A 24,486-nucleotide genomic window follows, 5' to 3' on the forward strand; every position below is an offset into this window, starting at 1 on the left:
TAGTTCATATTAAAGCTTATATAATTCATTCTCTTGGATTGCCAAAATCGGTATTAACTCTTGTAATCCAAGTACTGGACATTACATATTTCACTATTATTGAAGTATTTTCTATTTTCCTTTGGACTGCTCAATTTAACTCTTTGGGACATTACTCATTCTGCTGATTAAAGTATGATTATCAAAGTAGAAGCCCAAACATGAACTATTAAAATGCCGTTCACGCCATTAGGATATTTGGGCTAAAAAGCCCATAAAAATGACAAAGCGCATCATCAAATCCTATAGACAATTAGACAGCGAAAGCACGATCTTTGACTAATTGACTTTGTTAGTAAGTGGAAATGCAACGACCCACTGGTCGTGTCGTTCGATTCATTTGATTAACAAGCCCGTTCTCTTATTTAGAGTTTGTGATCTCTCCGTTTGACATATTATTTAATTTGTTTTTTAATATTTTTATTTTATTTGGATAAGTGTGTAATTTTTGCAGAATTTTTTAAATAAATGATCGTATTTTTATCTTTTAAAATTGGTTAGTAGTGCAGTATGTTATTCCATTAATTTAAATTTTTTTCTTTTATCATAAATGACTAGTTCACAAGAAAGTGAAATCCTAATATATTAATTAAAAAAACACTGAATATTTTCATCTTAAAAATGAAATAAAAGTTTTTGGAGGAAAAAAATAATAAAGAGGAAAGAATTGCATATATCGTCTTGGTAGAACTCAACATTCAGTCAGTTTTTTCGGTGAAATTTTTAATTGAATTGAATTAATCAAAATGAATAAAAAATTAGTTGAATCATACTAAATAAAAAATCTAATTGAATTTGACTAAAACAATTTGGCTGATTTAATTTTTATATCTAGCCAAAATAAAAATTGGATTTAACAAATCAAAATAGCCGAATTAATCAAAATACGACTAATGATTCTTTCTATTTTTTTTACTAATAATTCTTTTGCATTGCTAATTTGGACAATGCATTTAGATTTATTTCAAATTGAGTATTTAAAATTATAATTTTATCTGTTCAAACCAAAAGCAGACATTTATAATCAAATCGATCATTTTATCGATTTGGTCAAATTGAATGCTAACTGTCTCACCAAACCCATTAAATATAAACAAGTGAATATATTGGTATTTTTTTTATTGAAAGAAGAAAAAAAAAGAGAAAATAGCAGTAAAGGATAAATAATTTTTTAAATTATACTAGTAATTATTAGTTTCGTTTGGTGTATGAACAGACTATACACCACTTAAAAAACACTCTTATCCATAAAAAGAAAGGACAACGACAAGTGACACATTAACATCCGTAGATGATGTTAGATTCAATGATGATAAAAGCATGAATGTAAAGAGAAGTTAAGGTAACAAGCACATGACGTTATATCGCTCACCATTAACGTAGTGCGCACTCATTTACATCAACGCAGGGAACACCAAAACACAAACCAGCAGCTCTCTGTGCTCTCAACTTTTTATTCATGGAGGAATTGAAAGGTTTTCTTGAAGATAAAGGCTTAAGTGTTACTACTGATCCTTTAAAAGGTCGCTGCCTGTTCACCACTAAAGATTTCTCTCCAGGTCTCTTTCTTGCTTTCTTTCTTTCTTTCTTTCTTGCAAGTTTTTAGTAATATATTACTACTATGTTCTTACTTGAGATTTGCATTACCCATGTAAAATTATCAACTTTATTACTTGGGTTTCTTCTTGGCTCTTTTTGGTTCAAGCATGATCTCTTTCTTTCTGTGAAGTGTTCATAACTTCATTTTCATGTACTCTTATTTTAGGTTTGGTCTTACCCATATAAAGATACCAACTTTATCATATGTTTGGGTGCTTGACTTCTTGTAGTTAAAGAATGAGCTCTTTCTCTCGGTCAAGTGTTTGTTTTCATTTCTATTCTGTTGGATTTGGCCTTACGCCCTTACCCATCAAAAAATATCAACTTTGTCATTTGGGTGGATTCTTAACTTCCCGTAGTGGAAGTATGACGAAAACTGAGCTAAAAGGTTAGAAATAGATGGAACCCATTATTTTTCGCTCCCTGAAAAGTAAAAAAGAGTATCTTTTTTTTTTTGAAAAGAAAAAAAAAAAGGAGTATCTTTGTCGTGAAACTATTGGCTTTGATATTTGCGTTGTTTGTTTCTTCGCAAGTCCAAACTCTTTCTTTTTGGTTTTAGGGCACCTCTCTGCATATGACGTCACTTCGTATCATCATTACCTCTTTGTGATTATTTCTTGGTTTTGGTGGGGACTGTTCATAGGGTTCTATCATGGTCTACTTTGTGCAGACCCAAATTCAGCTTTTTGGTTTGGTTAAAACAAGGGCCGGAAGATTTCTATAAGGAAGATATTTCCTTGGTACCTAGCCTAGGATAAGCTTGAAGTTTGAGCGAGTTACAAAATTTTATGACTGCTTGATCGTACAAATTCAAAAATTGGTAGGGTTTCAGAATATATGGTCGATTTGCTACAGGTAGTTTACCTCACGAAAATATCTTACTCGTATAAGATGGAAAGGATGTTAGATTAGTTAAGAGAAGCCTTACGGCTCAGCAGCTTCAATAGTAGTAATAAATCATGTTGTTTGATGCAACTGGAATGCAATTAGAGGGTAATAACATATTTATAGTTCTTGTTTTCAGAAAAGGGACACAATTTTGAATTTGTGAAATGTGTCCTTTTCATTTTTAAGTAGGTTCAGATTGGTTGGTGCATTCTTGGTTGATATGTTGGATGGAAGGCTAAAAGTTTTGCTAAAATATGCTTGCGCCTTAGTATGATATAATCAGGAATATTAGCTGATAGATATCTTGTAAGATATATCATATGCATATGCATAAGCACAAGCAAATGTAACTTAATATACTCCATCATTACAGGAGAAGTCATCATACCAGAAGAGCCTTACGTTTGTGTACCGAAAAGTACTTTTCTGATTCAAGTTGCCATAGATGTTTCAGATCAAGCAATCTTATGGGTGTTCGGCATGCCAGGTTGTCTGGTATTGTGGAAGCACTTGCCAGGTGTCAAACAGGGAATATTATTCATACCCTCTGTAATCAAATAATTTCCAATCATCTTTCCTTTTTCCTTCACGCTTTAAAAGAATGTATTGGTTGCAATTCAACCAAGGCTGGTTGATTATTGGTCAGTCCCAACTTAAGCCATGAATGGCTAAGTTTCTATTTAGGAAGGTCTATTAGACAACTGCCTAATTTGTACACATTTATGCAGTTATGAATTGGGTTCATGAATGGCATTTGGATCCTCTAATAAACATTTTCATCTTCACTACAATTCCTGCTGAAGACTAGCTTCATAATCTCTTAGTATTCGTAACTGCTAATAGGGTCTCGGCAGGAACAAATTCTCATGAAAATGAGGATCAAAAAAGAAGTTGATAAAATTGGAAATTTTCTTGGAACGTATTGTTTCTAATATCTTGTGCTTTAACGAATTTCAGAAGTTGGGTTGGAAGATGCACCTGCTCGAATGCCGTGCACTCTCAAGGCTAGATAAGAAGTGGCACATGTTTGTTACACCTTCCATACGCTTGATTGTGAAAATATTTCTTCGAAGAAACTTACAAAATCAAAAAGTAAACTTACTTTTTCCAAATTATTTGACTTTTTTTCACTTGCTAGAGTATCTTACGCAATGAAAAAATAAAATTGTTTTGGGGGTGGGGAAGGGGGGGTGTCAATGGATATGCTCAAGTATCAATAGTTCTATGACTAAGAATCTAAAAGTGCCACACACGTGAGAAAGTCCCTCTGCATCACATCTTTTTTGTTGCTACAATATTTTGTTTTTCATTTTTATATAATCTCTAAGGATCAACTATATGTGCTTTGCATTTGATGCCAAAATTGTTTTTTTAAGCTAGAAAAGGATTTTTTTTTGGAAATAAATTCACTTGACATGTGGGAAGAAAGTTTAGGCATTGATATGCACAAAAGAAGAAGTTGTCTGTCAGCTTTAGTCGATTAGATAGCTAGCCTTAATTTCATAATCATTTTACTAGGCTAGAATATCAGGATCCAGTATTCTAGTTATATCACTTAAACAATAAACAATTTTCTTTATCAAATGTTTAGAAGCAGATGTATATGAAGCTTCTTACTTCTTAGGACCATCTATGGCGATGCATTTGATTCTTTATGATTTCCCTTCTCATTTTGCTCCTTGGATACTTTCAAGTTCCTAGATCTGTATGAGCTTTTGTGTTAAGTTACATATATATGTAACACATAGACTACTCGTATTGTTTTGTTTTGTTGCCAGATCATCCCTTCTACTGCTGCAGACAGCTATACTCAAATGGAGGCATTGGTGTCTCTTATCCTTGCATTTTGTTCTCTATATTCTATGTGCTTGATATAATTTCTAATTTGATAGAATACTAAACTATCTTCCTTGTAAAGACATGTCTTCCAAGATCATGAAACTTGCTGTTTATGCACGGAAGGCTGATACGTCAAGAGGATACTTCAACTGCATGACGTCAACATCAATGAGATAGTTCTGAACTTCTGCAAGGTCTACAAATAGATGAGTTTAAAGTTGATAAATTAGTCATTTTTTGCTCCATGAGAACTTGAATGATTTACCTCACTTTTGTTTTTAGAATTCCTAGGAAAAGTCTACAGTGTCTTATTGCAGGAGCAGCAAATAGATAATTTGACTGCTGCTTAAACACTTGTTCTCCTGTGTGTGATTAGAAAAGAAAAGGAGGGTATTCCTTTTTCTTAGTTTCTGATTGTGGCTGGCATCTTTTGGTTCTGCATGATTGCAGAGTCTGATAAAAGCGTTTTAAGCTAGCCAGATTTATAATAAATTTGATACTGGACCATCATCTATTCTTATTAAGGGAATTCAGATGTAGGCATGGCCACGGTTCCGGAACCGGCGGTTCCGGTTCCAGAAAAGCTGGAACCGGAACCGAACCGAAATTGGCCGGTTCCGGTTCCGGTTTGGAACCGTCCGGTTCCGGTTCCGGTTCCGGTTCCGATCCGATTACAAAACCGACGGTTCCGATTGGTTTTCCGGCGAATCGCATAATTTGAAATTTTAAATTTTGAATACCGGTTTAAAAAAAAAAAATTATATTAACATAAAAAATTTAAAAATACTGTTAAAAAATTTTAAAATATCAAGACCAACTAAAAAAAAATTATTTGAACATAAAAAATTTAAAAATACACCTAAAAAATTTCAAATTTTTAAGACCGGTTTAAAAAAAAATTTGAACTGATTTTTTTTTTTTTAAGTTTGAACATAATGATTTTTTTTAAAAAAAAATTTGAATTGATTTTTTTTTTTTTAAGTTTGAACATAATGATTTGTTGTTAAGACATTTAACAACAAATTTAAAAAAAAAAAAAAAAAAAAAAAAAAAAAAAAAAAACAAAAATCTGACAGTTACAACGGCTAGAACCGCCGGTTCGAACCGGTTCGAACCGGCGGTTCTAACCGGCCGGAGAACCGGCGGTTCCATTCCGGTTCCGACCAGTTCTATGGAACCGCCGGTTCTGGTTCCACATTTGCTGGAACCGGAACCGAACCGGAATTTTTCGGTTCCGGTTCCGGTTCGTCCCGGTTCCGGTTCTCACCGGTTCCGGTTGCGGTTCCGGGCCGGTTCGAACCGACGGTTCCGGTTCCCGGAACCGCAATATGGCCATGCCTATTCAGATGAAGGTATTACATTGGATGCAATATATTTTTTAGCAGGATTATCCCTTCATTAGGGGGTAGAAACTCTGAAAATTGTGTCTAAAATTTGATCTTCCTCATTGTAATGCAGCTTGGTTGCAATGCGCTCACAATTTGCGACGGTGAGTTGAATCCACTAGGAAAAGGGTTATATCCTGTCATTGCTATTATTAATCACAGGTAATTGATTTAGTTGTGTTTTTGATTTTCCTTGTGTTCTTTAATACTTAAACATATTGGTTTATGGTGCTGTAGCTGCTTGCCAAATGCTGTTTTGGTATTTGAGGGACAGTTGGCTGTCATTCGTGCTGTGCAACCTTTACCCAAAGGCGCTGAGGTAATGATATGGTTCTGTTAGTTTAGTTGGTGAGAAGAAATATTATCTAATTGGCAAGTGAAGAATATCCATCATTATTAGTATGATGTTTGAGTAATTACTATCATCACTTAAGAGGCAAGTGTAAGTCTCTCTTAGTCCCAACTTAATTTGCAATTTGGCTTGAATTTTGGAAAATGTTTTTCACGGGCCCAAATTATTATCCGAGCCAGAAAGCCCATGGTGTGACCTGAATGGAATTTTTCGTGAGTTCTGTTGAGTGTGGTTGTAGCAGAGGGAATGAGCCATTAGACTTGTGTGCCTGTTTTTTAACAGCAATGCATGCCATACAAAATTCCTTGTAAGCATGGAACTCAAATTTTCTTATATAAGCACTAGGTACCAAGAATATTATGCAGAAGTGAATCTGGATCCGCCTCCTCATCTATGGCTCGTGGAAGATAAATAAGTGTAGTTAGAGTGAAATTACTATTTAGTTCTTCTATTTAACTGAAATAAACTATTTAGTTCTCTCTAATCAAAGCAAATAAGTGTAGTACAAAATAATTTTAAATGTTTCTAGTTTCAGTTTTCTTGATTAGATTTTATCAAGTTTTCTCACATTCAGTGGTTGAAAATGTCATCATAATGTTTTACCTGTTACTTTGAAGTGTTCATTGGAAGATATGAAGTTATTTGTTGTGCTACTCCAATTTCATGCCGAGTCTTAAGTTTTTTTGTTTTAATTTTTTTTTTTTTTAAATTTGGTATAAAATAATAGGTATTCATAAGTTACATAGACACTGCATGGGACATAGTGAGTCGGCAAGCAGATCTTCAGAAAAAATATCACTTCAACTGCACATGTTCCCTCTGTACTAAATTGGTAATTTTTGACTTATTTTCTTAAGAATTTTATTTTCTTGATGATTCTATAAATTGTAGTTTTCAGTTATTCAAATGGTTCAATTCTTATGTTGTTGAAATATGTTGATTTCACATTGATTTTTTGGGTATAATCATGATAAAAAAACAGGAAGTTGCACACCTAGAAGGTATGCGATGCAAGGATGAAAAATGCAATGGTTTCTTGCGCCTTAAGGCTGGTATGTGATGCTATAATCTGGCTTTGGAAGACTCTAGCTATAATTACATATTTCCATGTTTGCAATGCAGTTAAAGGAAACTTCAAATGCCAACAATGTGGGCTTGTTACGAATAACAAAGATGAGAAGATGACGTTAGGAAGGTAGACTCCTTGTTTGCAGAGGCTGAAAGGCCTAAATTGTCTGGCAGTATCCTTCTCTATTTTCCAGTAGGCACATGCAATTTCATTTCAAAATATGCTTATTTCATGTTATGAAATCTGCATTTTTTTTCCCATTTAGTTAAAATTTTGGATAAATAATTTTTCATTCAGGAACTATAGTCATCTAACACTAGTAGGGTTTTGGAAGATTCTTGACACTATATAGATATCCGACAAACTCTTTCTATTTTTATGATGATAGAGAAAATACTCCGAAAGAAAATGTTCGTCTCTACTTCGGCCTATTTGTTGCAAACTCGAATTGCACTTATTAAGGTAATTTTTGAGATGCATTATTCTTTTTCTCCTCCTTATTTATCTTGAACACCTTGGAGCTTAATCTTGAATTAATATTATTTTAAGCATAAGATGGATTCTTTAGCACAAATTATATTTCTCTACTTGGTACCTGAGCCTTACTTGGGCAGAAATAGCACTGGTTGTCAATATTTCACCACAGCTTATTATGGATTGACTTTAGAATGTCTAGAAAGCATTTTTTTATGTTTCAGATCAGATTGAAATATGTCGCATAATGTCATTGCTACTGGGACATGGGAGAAGTAAGCCTATATTTTTGTGTTGCATTGTAGAAAATTTGTTTTAGTGTCTTTTTTCTTTACTATTTTTCATTCACTCAACTTTAGCTTTCTTCAAACCCTTCACTAGCTTTCTTCAAAATCTTTTTCACTGGCTAGTGGATGATTAAAATGTATTAACAGTTTAGAACTGACATCCAGCAATTAATGTAAGAAGATTTTGGAGTTTGGTCAAACAAAGAAATGAATATCCTGTGCCTTTTTTAGGGTCTGGTGAAGGAAGGAGAATGGCAGAAAGCCCTTGAATATTGCAGAATGACCATTTCTGTGTTTGAAAGTATGTGATTTTCCATCTTTTCTCCTTACAGTGATGCACTGATAAATGTTATCCCTTTCCACTCTTAATTTTGAAGGATTCAAATTCTTTTAAATGGTTAAATGTTGATTTAGCAGCTTTTCATTTCACTGTTTTTAATGTTTTCTTATATTTATGTTTTGTGTTGTGAAATTGAACTACAAAAAAAAATTTTTATATTATTAACTTTTTGTTTGTTTTATCCAGAAGTCATTTGGGTGTATTTCTTTTTGGTCCGGGGCCTGCAAGTTTATCATAATACTTGCACTTGTGTTTCTTTAGAATTCCCAAAGCCATTCTTTTCATGGAGCAACCATGTTCATGAATGGATACTGTTAATGCAAAGGATAGTATTTTAGGGTAGAACTATATTCATGAATGGTAGCTTGTGTGATTGACATTATTTTGTTAATATATATAGTATTGTCCTCCTGAACTTCAAAATTCAAATGCTGTTTTTTTCCTTTCTTTTTTTTTTTTTTCAGAAGTATATATTCAGTATACCTGTGGGAAGCTTGAATGGTTAGATGCTTTGCATTCTTAATGTTTTCATTTTTTATTTCCTTCTATTTGCTCAAGCTAACTATTTAGGACATCTCATTTTCTCACGAATAATTTGTCTGGGACCAATTTTTTCTTTTCCAATTGTATACTTCAGGGAAATGGCAACCAATAATATCCTTATGGTCTTCTGAAATAATTGAGTACTTGGATCTGGAATCAGATTTAATTTTTCATGATTTTACACTTGAAACAAAATCCAACAACTAAATCATTTGGGTAATAGGCTTGTATTGTAAGAAATGATTGTTCATAACTTTATATGCACACTACTTATAAATACAGCAAAGGCGTTGTTGTGAGATAATGTTATTCATAAAGGACATTTTGAGCGAGCTAGCAACTGATTGTTGTTCTAAACTTTTTTACAGGCATCATGGAAACCCACAGGTTGCTATAGATTTACTGTCCAAAGCATTGGATATTCTGCAGATTACTCATGGGACAGAGTCACCTTTCACAAAAGATCTCTTATTGAAATTGGAGCAAGCGCGTGCTGGGGAGTCTTTCAAACTTACACCTAATGATATTAAGTGATTTACTTCTCAACCATGCAAGTTCCTAGAAATGTTCAATTTCTGTGTTGTCCAGTGATGGCAAACAATGGTTCTGTTAACTTGACCTTTTTGTATATGGCTAGTATTTGAGGATGCAGCAAGTCCATTGAAATGTTCAGTTATATGCGTTATCCAGCGAAGGCAGATAATAATTTTGTTAACTTGGCCTTTTTGTATGTGGCTAGTATTTTAGAATGCAACATGAAACTCACAGGTTTTCTATCTTTGATTGGTACTTAACTCAAACTGTTTTGGATTAGTTTTTCTTTTCATTTTCAGTTCTTTGCAAGATTGAGCTCAGACATGATTGAATGAAATTGACAAGGAGTATAATGTTCTTGGAAATAAACTCAGAGCATTAATTAAAATGCAGTTTACATCAGACAAACACAGACCTTTTAAGCACCACATCAACACTGGTTAAAATTCTTGGAAATAAACACAGCATTATCAGTAGGATAGATAAGGTACTGGATAATATAAGATTTTGAAGATTACCTCAACTGTTTGGAGGCTCATTGAGATTTGAGTTTTCGAAAGCATCACCTTGGCCAAATCTTGACTTCTGAAATATGCTTGATCTTGTAATTCTCTTCACCCAGTAATCGCCTTCTAAGGTCTTTATGTGTATTAAACAAAATCAATTCTTCAAGAGTAGATATATTCTGTAAGCCTTCAGGAAGAAAGCTCAAGTTCATACAGTTGTGAAATTCAAGATGTCTTAAACTTGGAAAAGCTCCATTGACAATCTCTGTCCACTCAACTAGGAAACGCTCTGAAGAAAATACAAGAGTTTCAAGCTTTGGAAACCCACCTGCCTTACAGAACTCTTTGCCAATGCACTTTACTTTATAAGCATCACCTATATAAAGAAGCTTTAATTTGGGAAGATATTGAAGAGCAGGGGTAGGGTTCTCTAATAGGTTAGAATAACATAAAGATAACATAGTGAGATTATCCATGGAAGCAAGCCAAATGGGAATTTCGACAAGGCCACCTAATAATGTGAGACCTTGAATAAAAGTTGGAGGGGAAAATGATTCCAACTCTGGAAGAAGTGAACGACGGTGTCCCTCAGCTTGAAGTGACAAAGAGACAAGATTTTCCATCTTCGTAATGGCTGCAAATAGTTCACTGGCATGATCTTCAGACACACGCCTAACACTGAGTCGTTGCAGTTGCGTTAATGAGCCTAGTTCATTGGCAATGCCTCCTCCAGCATATACACCATCTAAAGTATGAAGATTTTTCAATGTTCTAATCCCACTTGAAACTCTAATTTCGCGATCATTGATGGTCTTGGACATTATCAGGTGTCTCAATTGTTGAATATTCAAGACTTGCATCGGCAACTCGTCCATGAGCTGTCCGCAGCCGCTTATATCCAGAGTTTGTAAGTTTTGAAGATTGCCTAATGTGTGTGGAAGTTCATCCAGATATGACCAATACAAGCCCAAATATCTCAGGTGAACCAAATTGCAAACTTCTTCAGGTAATCTCTCTAACTTGCCATCCAAATCTAAAACCAATAGACGCTTCAACTTGCAAATAGTTGCCAAATATGCCGGAGAAAGGCCTGGAGTAGAAGCAAAAGAAGAAGAACGTCTGTCTGCAGTAATCAAAAACAGAGAACGAATTTGAAGGGTTCTGAAGTCAGGAGGAATGTCCTTCCCGTCATCTTCTATTACAGCCCGAACAGGTAAATTCACAGCTTTAGCAAAAAACTCCATTTCATCCACCTCAACAAGACATAATTTGCTATATAGCTCAGGAACTTCCATTTCATGCCAACTGTTTTTTTCTTGTACCACCCCTAGATCAATTAACTCCTCAATAATGTTTTTTGCGGTATTATCTATGATTTCACCTTCTATTTCTAGTATCAGAGATTCAGCCAATAAAAGCCGAACTATTTTATCCTTCACTACAGGATATCTCTTGGTAACTATAGCACAATAGTCTAAGCAGGACATGAGATAATCAGGGAGACTTTCATACATTGAAATCAAATAAGCTGAACAACTCTTACCTATTTTGTTCATTGTCGTCTCTGCAAAAAATGTTTCTGTTCGATTATCTGATTTTCGAGTGAAGTAGATTTGAGGCATACTTTTGGATATCTAGGAACTGAAAATGTCTGTAGGAACTGAAAGTTTAAAACCCAGAAGAAACAACTAGGATGGGATTGAGTCTCCTACTCTGGTTTCACAACTAATTTAATCCAATTAAGAAAGTCAGCAGTCAATGTAGAAAGAACAACTCATGTGGGTCCAGTAGTGGTCACTCAACAAACTCTCTTTTTGAGTCAATGTAGAAAGAACAACTCATGTGGGTCCAGTAGTGGTCACTCAACAAACTCTCTTTTTGACTATTTCTGATTGAAGCTATTTGGCTTTAGTGGATTGGTTTGGGCCAATCGACGCAGAGAAAACTCAACAACTATCACCCAAGACAACTCCTGTTCTCTTCTCTGTATGGAGGAATTGAACGGTTTCCTTCAACATAAAGGCTTATGAGTTTCTACTGACCCTAGAAATGAATCGCTGCCTTTTCACCGCTAAACTGTTCTCTCCTTTCTTTCTCACTTGCAAGTGTTTATCTTTGACATTTTTTTTTTTTTTTGAAAGGCGTGTTTATCTTTGACATTACACCCATATAAAAATGCCAACTTTATCTCTTGGGTTGGTTCTCGACTCTTTGGAGTTGAAGAATGAGCCTCTTTCTCTCTATCAAGTGTTTATTTTCATTACTATTGCGTTGGATTTGGGCCCAACCATATAAAAATGCCAACTTTATCAGTTGGGTTGGTTCTACATAATTGGTACAGCTCAAATAGAGTTGACAAAATAACGCAAAGACCCATCTAGATCAATACAATTGCCAAAAATAAATACAGGCAAAACTTACAACAAAGAAGAAATTATCCTCTGTAACTTCCATAGCAATTAAGGTCCACACGTGACATATTACTCGTGTTCATTGAAATAACTTCCATAGTTATATTTGAATCTGATGCTTTTGGTGTTCAATTCTTTGCCTCTAGCTTGCCACCAACATTCTTATATAGTTTTTGGAGAAATAGATTTCACATCTTCTAGGACTAGAATCTAGTCGGGCAAGATTTTGTAAAAGAAGAAAATTTTGAATTTAGTATTTGTGACAGATCTATTATTCAAGTTTACCTCAAGGGTAGGATGAAAATCAGTGTGTAAAAAATGTGTAGCTACAGCCTACAAGTACTCTTAGAATTGTTTGAAGATTTTGACCTCTTGCAAAGTCCAAATTTTTATACGTATTAAATTCAAAGGTTATCTAAATTAGTATAAAAAGGAACCAGAAGTCAAATAAAATCTCATAATTACAAAAATTTCTATTCAACGGAATAATAATATCAATCCACTTAGGCCGAAACTGCTACAGTTTCCGCAAGTGTGTTTCCAACATCAATGAAAGGTTCTACCCATCGTCCAAATAGGAGAGCTTAGCATAATTCCTGTTCTATTCCAACACAATAACACAACAGGCATGATTACATATTACAAACAGATGGAATAGCATAGAAGAATTTCCACAATTCCATTCGAGCAAAAAGGATCTTCACACTTGAACACATTTTTACATCTGAAAATGAATCTATTTCTCTATTTCCAGCTTTGACAAACACTCCCTCAATTGTAAGGAAAGTTTACATATTTGTGAGAGCAACTTACATTGTTGGTCTCTCGATGTTAATAATGACTGAGATGTTACAGTAGTGACTGGGTCTCTAAGTAGTTGTTGGAGCTCACGACAGAGCTTAGAGGCTTCCTGGTTATTAGCACAAGCATCTGCAACGAGTTGAAGCAGCATAAAGCCTTGCTCTTGAGGCAAGGATGACTGGTGAGGGACTGGGGGAACGAGAAAAGGGTGTTTGAGTAGTTCAGGAATTCTCCATCTTTCATTTCGATCCCAGGCAAGACATTTTTTCATAAGATCAAGAAGCCATGGATTTGAAACTGGACCATAAGTTATTTCATGGTTTGGGTCTGTTATAACTTTGAACTTTGCCCAGAAAGTCTTGTACTCTGCAAATGGGGTCCTCCCATATACCATTTGATAAAGTATACAGCCAAGAGACCAAATATCTGAAGGCCGACCACACTTGATTGTGTTTCCATTTGCATCACTCTCATTGCACAAGAATGCCTCAGGAGACATGTAGCTCAGAGTGCCTACCTGCATAGTAGAATTTGAACAACTAAGCAAACTTATGAGTGAAAAATTCTTGCAACAATATACCGAATGCACAAAATCATAGCAAGGAGAATTGGTGGCTGATGAATCCAGATCAACAAACAAAGCAGAAATTTCAATGGTTTTTTTGAATAACACTAAAAAAAAATCAGAATGAGAATGAGAATTCATGATAATAAATCCATAGATAGGCATTTCATGTTCTGAAAAAGATAACATCAACTCAAATTTTCATCAGCAATCACTTTCACTAATATTCAATATCCAACACTAGTTAACAAAAATAATTTTGATTAGAAACAACACAAGGGACCACCTTGTAATGCTGACTAATCATAATTCATATGAAGAAATGTAATCAAATTCAAATAATTTTTTAGAACAGCAAGTTTTAGCAGAGTCTGTGGATCAAAAACCCAAAAAAAAGGAAAATCACATAAAGAAGACATTACTTTCTGCAAGACAAAAGCATTAGCAATTTAGCATTGGGGACTGCTATTCTGAGATTGCACACTGGGAATCAGTAGATGGCATTAAATATCAACAAAATGCATGATGCTTGTTAACCAAGTGTGGCTTCCAATGGACAATTTGAAACGTATAGATATTGCACTTATTAAATGCAACGATTACTCCCATAAAAATATAAAAGAAAGTAGCAGCAGTATGGGCAAATAGCAAAGATCCAGCAAGTCACCAGAAAGGGTCACAAACTGACGACAATCACATTTCTAAAGTGAAGTTTACCTGTGAATCCCTTTGAATATTTGTTGTATCGCTCATTATGGCTTTGGCAATGCCAAAATCAATCAACTTTAGAGAACCTTTGACGAGAAGAAAATTAGCTGGCTTCAAGTCAGAGTGCACTATGCGCTCCTCATGTATAGTGTTGACAGCTTGAAGTATTTGCTGCAAAATTTTTTAAGCAAATGTCAATCTTTCATTTCGGGACAGTACACAAGATTCATTGTGTCTAAAAACTACAAAAATTTTTGAAGTGTATTTAGGTCATTAGAAATTAGTGCTATAAGATTAAGGCAATGCTGCGACCAGTAACTTGCAAAGATTTCTCTTTATGCAGGCTAACACACCCAGCTATTAACCGCTATTACATAGAAAAAAGAGAGACAACTATTAGGAAGATGAAACAACAATAATCTAGTTCACGTTAAACATAAGAACTGATTCAACTTATGCAGTCACAAGTTCCATTGGTTAGACTAGTGTCCCTAGAAAACAAAAAAGAAAATGGAAAGTTGTTCCCCACTTTTAAAGTTCAAATGACTTAGCCAGCTTTAACCAGAATCAAACAGGAAACAATTTTCACAGAAAAACCTTCAGGCATAACGACAAATATAATTAGCAACTACAAGACAATGTAATGTGTACTCAAAGGACCTGCCAGTAAAATCTGAGCCAATTCTCATCTATGCTCTGATCAGTGCCATCTATTTCCTTCCATTTCTGTGACAGCATGTGAGCCAAATCAATTTCCCCATATTCAAGGACCATGTATATATATCTATCATCCTTAACCCTGCCATCTTTATTACTCATGGAACCATTCATGACTTCACGGAGCAAACTCTTATCTGTCACCTAATACCAAAAGAGAGTATTAGAAAAACACCAAATAAAATAGATCTATAATAGCCTTTAGGTGTTATGCAAAATTTAAGTTTCTCATCAAAGCATAATAGGAGATTTGCATAGGAAGATTTTACATGCAGTCATAATTGGCATAAAATTATCTGCATCCTAATTAATGCAGAAAACGTTTTCAGTTTCAATTGAGTACCTCATAGTCTATTAACTGTATAATGTTGTTTTTTCCCTTCAATTTGTTTAGATACTCGATTTCCTGACAAAAACCATATGCAGTTGCATAATCACGGCCCTTGAGCTTGATTTTCTTGAGTGCATAGATTGTACAGTCTGAGGAAATGACTTTGTGAACCTCACTGCTTCCTCCACTACCTATCTTACCAAGCCTTTGATAGAGCTTGCCATTAACTTTAAAGAACATGTCAGGGTCATAATTCTTTTTACGAGGCACTGATGCACCTTTACTACTTGTAACCTTTTCTTGTCTTTCTGGTCTAGAAGTCTCCAACTTCATATCTGAAGATGCATTTTTGGGCAATGGATCCAGAGATTGTACATCATTAACATCACCTGCAAATGCCCTCTCTTTCGTTGGGTAATCGCCAACATAAGAAGGATTCTTTTCAGTGTCAGTTTCCTTGGCCAAACTTCCCTGTTTCTCCCTTGTCAGGTGATGTTCTTTGATTTGGACATCAATAGTAGATGTTGAAGCTTGAGCTGCAGTGGTTATCTGGTCAATGTGCATCCTGCTCATGTCCTTTAATGAAGGATAAGACAGCTGCTCCATAGTTCCTTGACTCATATGCTGAGAATTCACATTAATATCACCCGATGGTTCAATTGCCACATGAGTAGCAGTTTCTGCATGTGAACGATGGCAATAGGTTGTTGAGTTAAGCATGGGTGCTGATGTAGAATGGACAGATGTTGTGGTTGCACATGATTGTCCAACAACTGAAGATTGGGCAGCAGGTTGGCTTAAAAAGTTCCTAAATTGATGTAGTTGGTCCTGAACAACCATGGTACTTTTTGGCAACAAAGGTACTCCACCATCACTCCTCAAACTGATCTCAGATTCCATGTCGTGAAAATTCTGGCGCTTTAATTCATTATTGACCGCGGTTAATGCCTCTACTTGATTGCTGACGTCCCATTCCATTTCTGTCAATGCAAGTGAATCCATATAAGAAGATAAGTCGTCCAATCCAGTGGCCATTTGATCATCGGCCCCTGCATGTTGGAGGCAAAGGCAAAAAAGTATACCAAAAGCATAGTGACAAATTCAAGAATTATTTCCCATCAGCAAGAGTTCAGAAACTTTTAAAGAAAACCGCAATAACAGAGAATGTGGACAAGGGGAACATACAGCAAAGCTGACTTTGAGCAACAAAGTCAAAATAATAGGTAAAAGCAGATTACCTTGTGAAGTGGCATTATTTTCCATTGAAAATTGGACCTTTCTCTTGCCATCAAGATTATGAGCTTCTACATGTGACAAGGGCATTGGATTATTCTCTTTACAATCAATAACATGCTTGGATTGATCTCTCTGCACATCAGATGGTTTGAAATTTTCATTTGAGGTCTTTGTGATGGTGCCTAAAGTGGAAGGAGGGGTAATTGATGCATCTTCTTGAGTTTCTCCAACAAAAGCAACTGAATTCTTTAGTTGCATAACTGAATCTTTTGTGGCATGACCCTGGCTTGATAGAATGACATCCTGAGACTGCTTCACACCAATCCTAGGACCCACACAAGAAGCTGCAGGTTCAGATGTTTCGCGTTGTGGAACCAACATCCGTTTTGGCATTAGTCTTTTTGTCTGCATGGTACCTAACAAACATACAAAGCAGTTGGCTAGTCAACAAGCTTTGTACTTGAATAGCCAAAATTGATAATTGAAATATTTTCATTTCTAAATAAATAAATTCCTTGAACAGTCAAAATTTCTGATTCAAATCTTACAGGAGTTCCTATCTTTTAACAATATCATTAGAACTTTAGTATCCACGTTCCTATATGGGAGACATCAACAAAATGCAAACCTGCAGAAGTTCTTCATCAAATAATTCAACACAATCAAGCTTAACCTTTTTTAATTGAACATAATCACACAATAGCCTTTTTTTTTTATATATATAAAAGGTGAAAAAACAAAGAAAGCACATCCCGCCAAAAATTTGTAGTAGTCCACAATCTGAAATTGACAATGCTGAGCTAATATCATCCAAAAAATGCACTAACCTAGCAGATCTAATCTAAGCATATCACAGTAAAATCCAACAAGAAACTTTAATTTCACCCTTTTAGCAATCTAAAATGGGTTCAAACCAATTAAAACCCTAATTACACAAATTACAAATACTAACGAACTACGAAAACCATATCATACATGCACATACGCATATTAATAGAGAAATACGAAGTGTACCGACGGGCCGGTGGCGCTTGAAAGCGGCTTGAACATGCCGGAGAAAGTCCGGCGGGGAGGAGGAAGAGAAAGACGATGAAGAGGACGACGTCGTATCAGCGTTGATAGGATGGACGAGATCCTTTGACGGAGGAACAGCTGGGACCGGAAGGTTAGCCTTCCCGTCCATGGCCGGATCTTAACGGCATTTCCGTATGAGAGAGGTTCAATAATAGGTCACAGAGACAAAAAAAAATGACAAGCAAATTTCAGGGTTTTGGCTAAGTCCATGGAGAAGGAGAGAGATTTGAAAGAGAACGAAGCAACACTCACTGATCAATCATCACTGGTCACTGGTCACTGGCAATTGCCAATTTGCAAAACGCAGATTGAGATTTGAAATGGTATATTGGCGCTCTAGGCGTATCTAATGGGCTGAAAGTGGGCTCATTCGGCGATTTGGACTTTTTTGAAAAGCCCAGTTCCTTAAAATTTAATCGGGCCGCTGTGTGTTCGGCCTACTGTAAAGATATGGGCTACCAATGTTTGAAATAAATCAATTTGCAGTAAACAATTCAATTGCAAATAGTCGTAGAATTTAATTTTTTAAAGTAGAATGAATTTCACAAATGAAACCGTCTATACCAAATTAGATATTGGCTGCATATCAACAAGTGTTATATATTAATTTTCACACAATATATTAGCTAAATGAATGTTTAAAATAATTATAAAGGGCATTGAATGGGTTGATTATACTACACTTTATACTATAAATATATAACGGAATTTAGAATGGTGGATCATATATATCATTCACAAGATGGCTACGACTAAAGTTATTTTATAATACTTTAAATTTTATTGAGGGTGATATAAAAAATCTCATTATTCTCCTCTTATTCCTACATTTATATATAGTATAGATAAATTACCAATCGAGTTAATCCTAAAAATACATAAATATAAAATTGATTTTCCATAAAGTGATATCTATATATTCTCAACTCCAGCATGATCTGCCCTACAAATATATAAACTTTGGAATAAAAATAGCCTCGAAGAAGGGTAAAGTAGACATAATATGAATGAAGCAAATAATTATTGGTCTCTTTTGCAAATTTCAGTCTTTTTTTTTTTTTTTTTCTATATGATCCCGAGCAAGTCTTGATTGGTTAAAGGCTTATAAAAGCTGAGCATTGCCTCTTATTAAAGTCTTAATAATTAAACATACTTATAATTCTGTAATTATACAAAATGTTTACGATCATCATCTTGCTTTACGCATGTTATCAAAGGATATTATCAATTATTAGGAAGCAAAATAATACTCTATTTGTCCATAAACATAACTTATTATAGAGTAGTTTTTAAATACAACTCTTTTGAGAATTAAAAAGTAGTTAATAGGCTTTTTTTCAATTTTACGCTTATATACCATATTCATTTTAAAGTATAAGTCATTTTAAGTATTTTAAGGAGTAACAAATGATATTTTTCCGATGTTACCTTTATTATGTTAGATATAATTACTATATTTAAAAGTTACCCTTAGTTTTGAGATAAATAGTAATTTGATCAAATTACCTTTGATTTTGTTATAATTTACTCTATCTGTTCTAAAATATAAGTCGTTTAAGATTTTTACACAAGGATTAAGGAAGCAATTAATTCTTATAGATTATAACGAAATCAATGATAATTTGACCAAATTATCATTTTATCTCAAAACTAATAGTTACTTGTGAAAGTATTTATTGTATCTAATGTAAATAAGGATAATATTAAAAAAATATTATTTATTACTCCTTGAAATAATCAAAAGGACTTATATTTTGAGATAAAATAATCACTAAAAAATGACTTATATTTAGGAATAAATATAAGTCAGAGAATTAATAGGATTTTTTAATTTCTATGCAAAAATCTTAAACAACTTGTATTTTGAGATATAGAAAGTATTAAACACATTAGCTATTTTTACAATTTTCTAAAATTTTAATCAATTTAATCAAATTTATAATCATTTCCTTATATGTTTCCTTAATATTTTTCGATTTACACTTATTTACAAAAGTGTGTACAGTACTTTATACTACTCTCTCCTGTGTTTTTTTTTTTTATATAGGCAAAATCATATTTTTACCAAGATTAAGAAATAAGTGTAACTAACTATTTTTCCTTAATTTTTCCTAATATACCCCTAGTATCACATTAACTCTTTATTTAAAATGTAAAATTGTCTTTAATAATATGTCTTGGTTGAATAACGCAATAAATGCATTTGTCTTCTTTGATTAGGGAATAAAAATTCAAATCTTTGAAACTCAATTCTACATCCTTAGTTGAAATTTTGATAAATATGTTGGTTTCCTAAAAAATTGGATCCAATTTATAAATTGGACTACTCAAAAATTTGGACAAATATAATAATATGTCCTCTAAAATGTACACATAAATCATAAATCGGACCAAAAATCAAACGATTGCAAAAAAAAAAAAAAAAAAAAAAGTTATATTATAGCCTTTGAGGGAAACTTATTATTAGTCTCTCTTTGTATTAAGTTGCATTAAAAAAAGGAATTACTTCATAAAAAAATAGCCCAAAGTGTAAAATGACAACTCTTAGCTGTGCTCTATTTCTAAATTTTGAGCTATTTTAAAACTCAAATTCTATCTCAATTAGAACATATTTTCTTAATTGGACCATATTTATTTTTCCAATGTAAATTTAAAGAATAACAATTCTATCACCAAATTTTCTTCATAATCAACGTCCATCTACACTGTTGTCTACCATTACTTTGATAATCTCCCTTAATAAAACTTTCATAAAGAATAAGAAAAGGGTAGTATTGGTTTCATATTGATTTTTTGTCAATATTACCAAAAAAAGAAAAATTTTCTATATAAAAAGAACACTAAAAAAAAAAAAATTGTCTGTATAAAGAGAACGGAGTAACAATTAACAACCTCAAATAAACATTGGGAAGTGGGAAGTGAGAAATGGTAGAAGAATTAGGGTTTATTTATTAAGTATTATGATATTCATAGCTTCATAAATGTATGCCTTCTCTTATCTGGGCAACTACTGGTGTGAGTTCAGACTCCACTAATTCTGCTTCCCAGTGAACTATATAAATTTATAATTTTCATTCTTTTCAATGATTCTGTTTTGAAATTGAAATGCAAAAAAGCCTTATTTTATCGTATCAAAGTGCTTCTTCAAAATTCAAATAGAGGCTCTACTTGCCAATCTTGTCTTATTTATTTTTGTTTTTTTCTCAATTTTGTACAACTTTTGTATAATTAAACAATCTACCACTAAATCTTGCTAAAACAAAACCTCTTTTCCCATGCCAAAGGCAGAATATATAAAGCATATTGTACTTGTGTTCTCTCCCAACAAAAATGTTATCCAACAAACAAAAACTTTAAACATAAAGCAAAATGTTATTAAAGCTCTAATCTTTAGCTTTAGATAATGAAAATTAAACCCCTATTTGAATTAAAATTGCTTTTCTATAGTACTACTATTCTCACCTTCCTAACGGTTACTAGAACTATGGTTTTCTTTTACAGTTAAAAATTGGCTTAGGAATATTTTGGGTTGGTTGGAGGTAAAAAGCAAGAGTTGACAGACCATTAAATTTCTTAATATGAGAGTTTTGAGATTGGATTTAATTAAGCTAATTATTATTATTATTAAAGTAAAAAGCTTTGTTCCAAAGCATATGGGCTGGTATGATTTTGAGGCAAAAGGAATCATGCAGGCTGCAGCTTTTCCCAATAAGAAAAGCCATTGTCATTATGGTGTAATTAGTGTGCAACTTCTTGTTGGTGATTTGTGGCTCTTAAGCCCAAAAATATACCTGAGGATGCCAACAGGATTAGGGCTAGGGCTAGGGCTAGTTCATCGATGAATTTGTTGAACCCATTTCCTTTTCCATTAGCTCCTCATTTTGCTTCTTTTCTTCTGGGATTACAATATCCATTTTTACAAAGTTATGAATAATATTAATCCAAATCAAAGTGTCATTCAACTTTTTCTTAATACTTCCACTGCTCTTTACTTTCTTATCTCAAAATACAAGTTATTTAACATTTTTATACATAAATTAAGAACGTAATTAATTTCTTTAAAGTGTGATAAAATCAAAAATAATTTGACCAAATTACTTTTTTTTATTACACATTACTCTCCCCTCACATCATTAAATAAAGGTTAAATTATAAAAAGATGATTTATTATTCTTTAAAGTATTCAAAATGATTTATATTTGAAACGGAAAGATTACTTTAGAAAAAATATTTTTTATTGAAATTTCAAAATCAAAGTTAAAATTATAAATTTGCGGATTAGTGAAACACCCCGAATTTTTATTTTTGAAACTTTTAAATTTTTATTTAATTAAAAATCGAGAATTTTGACCGTGTGGGCTGTAAATGTAATACAGTCTCAATTCGAGCCCAAATTTTAGAATTTGGTCCAAGCCCAAGAGCAGATTATTCGGAAATTTTCGATCCGAGAATACTTAAAATTTTTGACAAATCAAAAGAAACTCTAGTTATCAATCGAATATGATAATCGTTCATATTTTATTAATATTGAGAAAATGGAGAAAATATTATGGAACCGAGCTAAATAAATAAAATAAATCGAACCGGGCCTTAAAATCAAATTGATTTTTCGAAAAACCACACGAATAATCCAAAAACCTAGTGGAAAACCTGTAAACCGAGCAAGAATCAAGCCAATCAGTGAAATAGATCGAACCGGTTCGAATCGAACCGGAATCATCTAGAAACCGACATACCTTTCTTTCTTTCTTTCTTCCCTCCTCTTCTTCTTCTCTCTCGCGCGCGACTCCCTCCTCCTTCCCCCTCCTTCTGTCTCCGGCCACCAGACTGACGATGGCGGGTGACGATCGATCCCTCTCATGCCGCCGGTCACGTGGCCAGTCCTTCTTCACGTCGATCAGGCCTTCAGCGGCGACGACGCGAGCCTCTTCTTTCCAGTGACGCAGCAGCAACTCCGGCGAAGATCGAATGATTCCGGCGACGAGAAGCTTCTAGGTGAGCTCCAATCGATTCCTCCATCCTGTGTGAACGTTTTCCATCCAAGAAACGACAGCTTTGGTGGAAGGAAGTGAAAACGCCATGGCCGACGGCAAGGAAGGAACTGTCGAGCTTGTTCCGGCCAAGCGAGCCACTAGCTCAACAAATGATTGTAGATTTGGACTCCTCACAAAAATTGGAGTCGGGTGGTGGTAACCTTGCACGTTTCTGGGCATTCGCGAACTTCCGGCCACCGTGGACGGCGGCGGCGATGGCGGTACGGTGACCGGCCGGCGAGCCTCCGGCGAGGCACTAAGGGACAGAATCTCCCTCTCTTTGTGAGGATCGTGGAATCGTCACTTGAATTTCGATCGGTACGCTCTAAGTTCCATTTCCCGATTCGTGTTGTAACTTGCGAATTTAGAACCATCACTTAATTAAATTGAATTCAAATAAATAACCGATCAAATATAATCCTTGTTAGAAATTGGATAATTGGCATAATGTAGTTACAAATTAATTTTTAATATTGTTAAATAAACTACATGAATTAATATTATAATTAGGCGACTTGAGGAGGAGATAAATTAGAATTAATTAATTAGTTAATTAGATGATCATTAGTCTAAAACTAGTTGGTTGCGCATAAGACAAAGTAAGATAGTTTTAGTAGGTTGACGGTTAGATGCGAAATTTTGAGGACCTAAGGTTTCTAAAGCCTAACCACTTCCGGCATTGATATAAGAATCGAATCTGAATAAATAGTAGTTATAAATAGTTATTGTTAAAAATGATTTTTAACAACTTAACAGATTAATTACCATAAAGCTATTAATTTGGTCAGTTTATGATTTAACGAATAATCTTATATGAGTATTGTTGGAACAGGTTGAAAGTCGTTATAATTATGAACTTATGGTTGAGATAGTTGGGTGTTGACACTGATGTTAAGGAGGATGGGATTTTAAATTGATTGATTGCCCGACGGATGGGCTGTGTGCATTGATTTGATAAATATACAATAATATTGTGATATTGAGCAGGTAGATAGTCCAATTTTTAGGGGAGGTGCTGCCGAAATTTCGATAGAACCTAGACTAGTTTTAATTCATAACATAATTAATAGGTTTATTTAGATTAATTCTATAACTTAATGCATAATAAATAGAGTGCTCTAATTATTTATTTATTATCTTTATTATTCATTTAATTATCTAAGTATTTAATTATTTTCATTGTTATTGTTTATTATTATCATTTATTTTATTGTTGTTTATTGTTAATGGTATTTATTTAATTATTTAATTGCATTTGAGAATGGATGTCTAATTGTGCATTGCATTATGATGTTCAACTGATCAATATGTCTGCATTTGATTGCAATGTTTGATTAATTGTGTTGTGAAAATGCTATGCTTTGTTTGTGTGGAATTGGGATGAAGTGGACCACCATGGGTTTGTGAGGACGGTCTGTGATATGGATCCGGTTATGATATGATACTTGACCGTCGGCCGGGAAAATGGGAGATCGGCGCCCCCTTGTGCACCTGATGATATAGATTATATGGGAATTCACAGGATGGCTTCTTGTTGTTGCGCACCTGATAATCTAGATTTGATTGTAGCCCGCAGGGTGGCCTCCTGTTGTGAGCACTTGATGATCTAGATTGGATGGAGACCACCGGGTTGCCTCCTGTTGGTATGGAAAAGAAAAGAGAGAATGGGAAAAACAATGAGAGGACTGGTCAGTGAGGATTAGACCAGTTGGCCGTATGGGGGATCGGCTCCCTGGTGCACATGTATGAGAGGGC

At 34.2% G+C, this 24,486-nt stretch overlaps 4 protein-coding genes across 7 annotated transcripts; 2 read left to right on the forward strand and 2 right to left on the reverse strand.

The window, feature by feature from the left end:
* Positions 1–1,343: 1,343 nt before the first annotated feature.
* On the forward strand, positions 1,344–9,593 carry LOC105638890 (histone-lysine N-methyltransferase ASHR1). The gene is given in 15 exon segments (XM_089726022.1): positions 1,344–1,598; positions 2,900–2,947; positions 2,950–2,994; positions 2,997–3,043; positions 3,484–3,618; positions 4,305–4,352; positions 4,445–4,559; positions 5,824–5,912; positions 5,988–6,069; positions 6,830–6,934; positions 7,085–7,154; positions 7,225–7,343; positions 7,524–7,633; positions 8,164–8,233; positions 9,184–9,593. Coding segments are annotated over 7 exon segments (444 nt in total). The 5' UTR covers positions 1,344–1,498; the 3' UTR covers positions 4,466–4,559; positions 5,824–5,912; positions 5,988–6,069; positions 6,830–6,934; positions 7,085–7,154; positions 7,225–7,343; positions 7,524–7,633; positions 8,164–8,233; positions 9,184–9,593.
* On the forward strand, positions 5,694–9,349 carry LOC149493523 (histone-lysine N-methyltransferase ASHR1-like). Its single transcript, XM_089725926.1, has 6 exons — positions 5,694–5,717; positions 5,824–5,912; positions 5,988–6,069; positions 7,085–7,154; positions 7,225–7,297; positions 9,184–9,349. The coding sequence occupies exons 1-6, from the start codon at positions 5,694–5,696 to the stop codon at positions 9,347–9,349; spliced, it is 504 nt and encodes a 167-aa protein (XP_089582052.1).
* Positions 9,594–9,704: 111 nt separating the features above from the next.
* LOC105638889 (disease resistance protein RPM1) lies at positions 9,705–11,944 on the reverse strand. The gene has a single exon (XM_089726021.1). The coding sequence runs from the start codon at positions 11,475–11,477 to the stop codon at positions 9,912–9,914; it is 1,566 nt and encodes a 521-aa protein (XP_089582147.1). The 5' UTR covers positions 11,478–11,944; the 3' UTR covers positions 9,705–9,911.
* Positions 11,945–12,709: 765 nt separating this feature from the next.
* On the reverse strand, positions 12,710–17,998 carry PPK1 (putative protein kinase 1). Of its 4 annotated transcripts, none has more exons than XM_012222780.4 (6): positions 17,639–17,998; positions 16,627–17,040; positions 15,401–16,368; positions 15,001–15,201; positions 14,350–14,511; positions 12,710–13,584 (listed from the first exon to the last, which is right to left on the reverse strand). In XM_012222780.4, exons 1-6 carry the CDS (start codon positions 17,805–17,807, stop codon positions 13,003–13,005), a joined length of 2,496 nt encoding a protein of 831 aa, XP_012078170.1. In that variant the 5' UTR covers positions 17,808–17,998; the 3' UTR covers positions 12,710–13,002. The 4 variants fall into 4 exon arrangements, with proteins under 4 accessions (XP_012078170.1, XP_012078169.1, XP_020536929.1 ...); XM_012222779.4 differs by having other exon boundaries at positions 15,401–16,437; XM_020681270.2 differs by having other exon boundaries at positions 15,401–16,437; positions 17,610–17,747.
* Between the last annotated feature and the right edge of the window lie 6,488 nt (positions 17,999–24,486).

Source organism: Jatropha curcas, chromosome 9 (genome assembly GCF_041381405.1).
Source record: "Jatropha curcas cultivar XTBG-Jc1 chromosome 9, XTBG_Jcur_1.0, whole genome shotgun sequence".
NCBI lineage: Eukaryota > Viridiplantae > Streptophyta > Magnoliopsida > Malpighiales > Euphorbiaceae > Jatropha > Jatropha curcas.

What these genes read in the sequence shown, in the direction of transcription:
- LOC149493523 (XM_089725926.1), top strand. Translation starts at nt 5,694, where the DNA reads ATGGCCATGCCTATTCAGATGAAG. An exon ending in ATTGCTATTATTAATCACAG is followed by an intron (nt 5,913 to 5,987) that starts GTAATTGATTTA and finishes ATGGTGCTGTAG; the next exon opens with CTGCTTGCCAAATGCTGTTT. An exon ending in CTTTACCCAAAGGCGCTGAG is followed by an intron (nt 6,070 to 7,084) that starts GTAATGATATGG and finishes ATAAAAAAACAG; the next exon opens with GAAGTTGCACACCTAGAAGG.
- LOC105638889 (XM_089726021.1), bottom strand. Translation starts at nt 11,477, where the DNA reads ATGCCTCAAATCTACTTCACTCGAAAATCAGATAATCGAACAGAAACA.
- PPK1 (XM_012222779.4), bottom strand. Translation starts at nt 17,807, where the DNA reads ATGGACGGGAAGGCTAACCTTCCGGTCCCAGCTGTTCCTCCGTCAAAG. An exon ending in TACAGTTAATAGACTATGAG is followed by an intron (nt 15,202 to 15,400) that starts GTACTCAATTGA and finishes TTTTGGTATTAG; the next exon opens with GTGACAGATAAGAGTTTGCT. An exon ending in GGCTCAGATTTTACTGGCAG is followed by an intron (nt 14,512 to 15,000) that starts GTCCTTTGAGTA and finishes AAAATTTTGCAG; the next exon opens with CAAATACTTCAAGCTGTCAA.